Genomic DNA, 6325 nt, shown 5'->3' with positions numbered 1-6325 from the left:
GAAGCAGCAGCAGATTGATTCGGTGATGGCATTCCCAATTGATTGAGAACTTTGTTCACAATTTCTAAGCACAAATCTTCAATCATTATCAACGCTTCGTTGCAGATTTCTGCTGTGAAATCCATGTTCATATTGGAATTTTCCTTGCGTATTCGACGGAAAATATCTTCAGCTGTGTGCGATTTATATTTCTCCCATAACTCTGTTGGAGATGAAGGAGAGCAGGCGGTCAATATGATTGGAAACAATGCATGAATTTGATGTGGATGTAACGTGTTGCATGCGTCAGTAATGCATGTAACATATTTGGGTATGTCACGCTACAGATAACTTTACGCCATATTAATTATAGCGAATCTTTATTGTAATTCACTTGCACACTTTACAATTATCGCCACTTGCAGTATTAGAGTTACTGGTTACACAGTCTCTCGGCCAGTACTTCTGTATATCTTGGCGTCTAGGTTCCAACCTTCTTCAGCGGCAGCTATTCCAAGACTGACTGGGCGAATGAATTCAACCTCCTTTTATACCCTCGGCCGCTCCTATGCAAATGAGCCTTTGTCATAACTGCGGAAACGCTGCTTTGTTGATTCCGCGATTCCTGCGCAACAACCCATTGTTATTGCATTGTCTCTGTGGGAACGCTCTGAGTATTCATCGTAACCGTGGAGATCCGATACAGTATCGCTATTGTTACTTCCTATGCAACGGTCTGTTCTAGCGTTTCCACAGGGGTGACTCTTCTGAATTCCAAATTCCAATTCTGTTTTTCAAAAGAAGCATGTTTTTACCTGTCACAGGTGTGACATTATATAATAGGTATATAAAAACGCGCGCATTCGAATGCAACGTTGTGTCAAAATTTCGAAGCAATCGGTGAAGAACTTCCAGAGATTTAGGATCCTGAACAAATGAACATTTACATTTTTATTTATATAGATATAATGCACACCATTTGGCACTTGTTTATAAGAAAATGTTTGCTAATACTCTGAGGCTTTAATTTAGCCTCAACGACAAAACATACAGTATACTGGTAGCTGTATGTGTTAGACTTTAAGGAAGTTTGCCGGTACACATCAGTTTGCCAGTTCATGTACCAACTGAGAAAAAAAGCACTGCTTCCATTTCCTTCTTAAGTCCTTATATTTTCCTTAGCACCATGTTCTTGAATTGTTTGTTCATGACCTTGTAATGTAATACAGTTGATAAATGATTGTTTCATAGTATAACATTTGGTGTTTTGGAAAGATGGAACAGTAACAATATAAAATGCACCCAGTTTATAATTTGTGGTGAGAATTCATCTCCATCATAGTTAAAATAAGTGAAAAATTCATAAGATAGAATTTTGGTGTTCACAAGTAACTAAATGTTTCAGTCTGGTGTAGGTGGCATTGGTAGTCCCTGGTGGAAGATAACGAGATATTTCATTAGAACAGACTCTGTGATGGCACACTTATTTTTGGTGCTTCTGGCAAGACAGCGACAGTACCAGCAGGAAGATCTTGTTTTACAGATGCCTAACTATTTACATACAGGTATAGTTTTCTTTTTCACATGGAGGAATGTATTTTCTACAGAAAAACCCCATGCATTGCTGATGACTATTGGAATTCTGAATACATTCCTGCTATCACAGAACACTGCATTACTTACCACCTGTACAGAGCCAACTTAACCTTGTCTCTCTGATATCAAACACCTTCCCTTCATGAACATGCTGTAATGTTCAGGATCTTCTGAGTTACAACATCTTATAGTCTGGTAGGTGGGTACTAATATTTTGGAGGAACATACTGTGTCGGTTCTCAGTGTAGGAGTTCTGTCCTGAAGATAGAGACAGTGTGTTCCTCTGAAACATTCATACTTATCTACAAGACTACACAACATCATAACTTAGCAGACTACATTATGGACATATTGGTTATTTTTCATATGACCACTAGTGCATAAAAATTCAGTGCATGACAACTTCGACTAAAAAGGTGCTTGTGATGTTTAAATGATCACTGTATAAGGTGTGACAGTATAAGGTTTCTTTTGGGAGCAGGGGATTTGAACACTTAAACTGAGGATACTCTTAAATGAAAGTCATTTAAAGCTGAGAGTATTGGCTTGGATCATTTGCATTGCATGTCCAGTGATGGAAAACCTTAAATCAAGGAACACTAAATTGTGGTTTCATTGTAATTGATGATCATTTAAACATCACCATTTCTCGATCATCACTGATTTTTGGTTGAAACACTTCAGCATTAAATTTGTGTGCATTGATCATTGTGTGAGTATCTTCCTCTGTAGTTTGTTTATGTGCTGTATTGTTAGTCCACCAGTTGAACTCCTTGGAATGCTAGATGAAATGGAAAACTCATGGATATCATGTAATTAAAATAAGGATTGTCTGTATCCTGTTTATCTCCCAAGGTTACCATTCTTTCACATACTGCATTTGACTATTTGTGGCAATTGGTACAACATCACTGCATGATCTAAGTCATATTTATTTTGCCCTTTATCAGATATCTTCACCATAATTTAAATTGTAGCCAGTAGACTGCTGAATCTGCTCTTGTAATCAAATTCCTAAATTTATTTAAAAAGGAAGAGAAAAAGACATATGTGCAAAATAGTAATAGTATATTTTTAAAGTTAAGAGAGATGTTCAAAATCATGGGGTGACTGCTACAGTAGATTAAGATGGAGCAAATTAATCTTATCCATCAGTCATTTGGATTGTAATGTGAGATGCATGCCAGTCCTAGATGCAGGGCTCTGCATTATGGCCAAGAGAGGACTAATATTAACATAAAACTGGAAAGGTATTCTCCAATTTGAGTACACATTTTTTCCAAATGGTATTCTTTGGAGTCCTCCAGCTCTGAATAGATTAAATTTTCCTTCATAGCAGATAAATCAGGTACAAGTATGTTCACAAAGTTTGTTGGTTGGTTAGATGGTTCCTGATGCCACATTTCTGACAAATAATTTATGGTTTTAACCTTAACTGGTTGGTATTCTTGTAACTTATAAATATGTTGAGACACCACTTGGGTGAGTAACATTATACAGCAGAGGTCAGTCAGGTGGGGTGTTTTAAAATTCTCACTCTTGTCTGCCAGAGGTCTCCACAGTTGTGTGACTGCAGCAGCATCTAGGAACACAGTAAGTGGCTTTATGGGCAACCAGAAATGGTGTATAGTTTTGCGTTCATTTATCTCTTATCATGAGTGAAAGGTTCTCTTACATGCCATAAGTATATGACATGGGACTCCTGGCTTTGCTTCCCTTCCAGAGGAAGTTGTGCTGTGGATTTTTATTGCCCTTGACAGTCCATTGATGGGTTTGAACCCATGAACCTTTGGTCCAGTGGCAATCATATTACCATTGAACCAATGAGGCAGGCTTGGCAACAAGAGTAAAAATATAAGGCAGTGTTCTCCAACCTTTTCTTACTTATGCTCTCTTGGGTGCATATATTTTTGTTCTCAGACACCCTCCATCTATGTTTTTCCCTTAATGTAAGTTCCACACCCATATAAAATGACATGTAAAATTGATATTTTTCTTATTTTAGTCTTTGTTTTTATAAAGAAAAGTGGAAATACTGAAGATCCTGAGCTTAATGGTTTGTGCAAATATAGTAATGGGAAAGTTTATTGTATATATTTTAGTTATGTATATGACAATAGAATGTTTCTCAACCTTACTGTGACTATTCCTCATTGTATAGCTGGGCCTTTTGTGCCTGATAAAAGTGCGAAGAATCGCCTGCAAGCGCTCTTCACTCTGCTTAAGAATGAGCCACTCACCAAGCGATGCCCACTCATCTGGAGAATGTACATGCAGTTCCTGTATGATCATGGAACTGAACTCACCAGAAGGACAGCATTTTACAGAGCTGTGGAGGAGTGTCCCTGGGTGAAAGTGAGTGTCATATTTGTTGTTATTATTTTTATAATCAGAATACATTAAGGCAACTAATTCAGACTAATTGGGAGTGAAGCCTAGTCCAAATTAGTGAAAGTCTGAATTATAGAATTACTACTGAAAATATATTAAGGGAAGCAATAAAATGGAATTTGAGTGTCTTTTTAGGCAATACAACTGATGATGGAGTACAAGTTTTGTTTCACTTCTTAAAATTTGAACTTTGCACGTGTTTCTTCCTTCTCATCTTCCTCGTCCTGTTTACTTGAACTGTTCTCTTCAGCTTGCTATGCAGTTTCTGCTTCGCTGAGATTTTGGTATCCAAAGTCCTCCTCATCCTTACTAAGCCAGTTGTGAACATCACTCAGGTCAGCTCCAAATGTTCTATGAAAATTTTCTTCTTCAGTGCCTTCAAGATCAAACTTTAGTTCTTAATTGCTAATGATTTTGTTCCATGCATTTTTGTTTTAATTTCATTCCAGCTGCTGGCCCAGTTTTAAATTGCACTTTTTGTGTCATATTCTTTTAGTCTCATCAGTGTTTGTAGGTTAGCTGTCTGCATATCTACTGTCTCATGGCAAATTTTCAGACCTGAAATGATTTGACTTTATATATCTTTTAAAATGGCCTTGATGTTAAAAATGAGGTGTATATATACGTCATATCTACTGTCATCTGTGCTAGCCCTGCATGTGGCAATTTATGAATCATGCCAGTGTGGTCGGCAAGGTCGTAATGCACTGAGAAAAGTTATCTGAATTATTGTGAATTCTGAATTTTTGAGGTTTTTATTGTATTAGTAAGAAAAATTCATCATGATCTGTGTATGGGATATGAGGGCAGATATGAAAATTATTGTCTGGGATGTGACACTCTATAGTCTGATAGGTATTAACCTACTTGAAGATAGAGACAGCAATGTGTACCACACTACATGGGTTATCTCAGAAGACCATAATCTTAATTCTGCATTCTGTGTCGTCTGACAGTAAAGTTTGCCAACTCATCGCAGTAAAAGTTCTACATACGTTATTGGCGAATATCACTATGGTCACCTTCAAAGTACTCCTCTTGGGAAGCTACACACAAATGCCAGCGTCTAATCCTTTCAAAACAATTTTAGATCTGGTTTTGTGGAATGGCCTTCAGAGCTGCTGTCATGTTACTCCTGATGTCATCAATGTCATCAAAGTGCCTTCCTTTCAATATTTCCTCTATCTTTGGGAACAGGAAAAAGTCATTGGGTGCTAGATCCGATGAATAAGGAGGGTGTTGCAGCACAGTTGTTTGTTTACTAACTAAAGAGTCCCTCACGGACAATGCCATGTGAGCAGATGCATTGTCGTGATGCAGGATCCATTAGTTGTTGGCAAAAAGTTTGGGTCGTTCTTGTCTAACTTTTTCACACAGCCTTTTCAGTACTTCCAAATAGTAAACTAGGTTAACTGTTTGTCCAGTTTGTCCACAAATTTGTGAAGAGTAATATGTTTAGCATCAAAAATGCAGTCAACATTGTTTTCACCCACAATTTTTGCATTCTCACTTGCTTCTGTGTGCCTTTCATGCCATCCAAACACACTTGTTCTTGATAAACATTCTTCACCATACACACTTTTCAACATTCAAACGTTCAGTAGCTGTTTTCTCTAATTGTACACAAAACTTAATTGTTACTTTTTGTTCCATTTTGAAACATGACATGACAAATAAAACTAACTTCACTAAAACAATTTTAATCCTCATATGCATCAACCAAACAAGTTGAAACTTGCACATCATATAAATAAATTTTCTCTCTAACCATTCCTTTTCATCCCCGGTAGATGGAATTAGTATTATTACTAGGGCCCGGATTTCTATGACATGTCATATTTTTTTCCTAGCGTTTATTCCTATTTTTAAATGTAATTATGCATGTTTCCAGTCATTCTTATTGAAATTATGTCGTTTTTATTGTGCATATAAATGCATATTTTAGAGTTCTATTGGTTTTACAGCATATTTTGGCATAATTTTGAAATAAGGTCATATTTTTGTCATTTTAGAAACAATTCTTTGATATAATGTAAAATTTCAGCTCCACAATGTTTAGTATTACAAAATAAATTTCAGGCTGGACTGTTGCTTCAATGTGGAATAGAGTTCAAGTAAATGAAGTTCGTATTAAAAACCATATTTTTGACTGGACTGTACTTGCAGTTACAAAGGCGAAAATGTGTGAAATGCAGCATTTATGACCTGGCAAGCCGGCCTTTCCCAGTCGAGGCAGGAGGGAGGCAAGTGTAACGGGTATTCTCCTCTCTGTCTTACTATAAGGTATATACATCCCATTCTTTCTTGGAGGGCTAAGAAGTATTCTATAATATATGTGGAGGGCGTTATAAGACTTCAG

At 36.9% G+C, this 6325-nt stretch overlaps 1 protein-coding gene across 3 annotated transcripts in view; it reads left to right on the top strand.

Annotated features, from left to right (window-relative positions):
• The window catches only part of LOC111865556 (nuclear exosome regulator NRDE2), a 49767-nt gene that overhangs the window by 27282 nt on the left and 16160 nt on the right, over positions 1–6325 (top strand). For all 3 annotated transcript variants that reach the window (XR_004513143.1, XM_023853691.2, XM_033751869.1), the window contains exons 11-12: positions 1385–1544; positions 3737–3930. Coding sequence is in view for 2 of the 3 variants with exons in the window: in XM_023853691.2 (XP_023709459.1) it covers positions 1385–1544; positions 3737–3930 (354 nt within the window). In the remaining variant the exon portion in view is untranslated. The remainder of the gene's footprint in view (positions 1–1384; positions 1545–3736; positions 3931–6325) is intronic.

This window comes from Cryptotermes secundus, unplaced genomic scaffold (assembly GCF_002891405.2).
Source record: "Cryptotermes secundus unplaced genomic scaffold, Csec_1.0 scaffold836, whole genome shotgun sequence".
NCBI classification, from domain to species: domain Eukaryota; kingdom Metazoa; phylum Arthropoda; class Insecta; order Blattodea; family Kalotermitidae; genus Cryptotermes; species Cryptotermes secundus.
The sequence above is the reverse complement of the archived record's forward strand: the minus strand, read 5'-3'. Positions and strand labels throughout refer to the sequence as shown.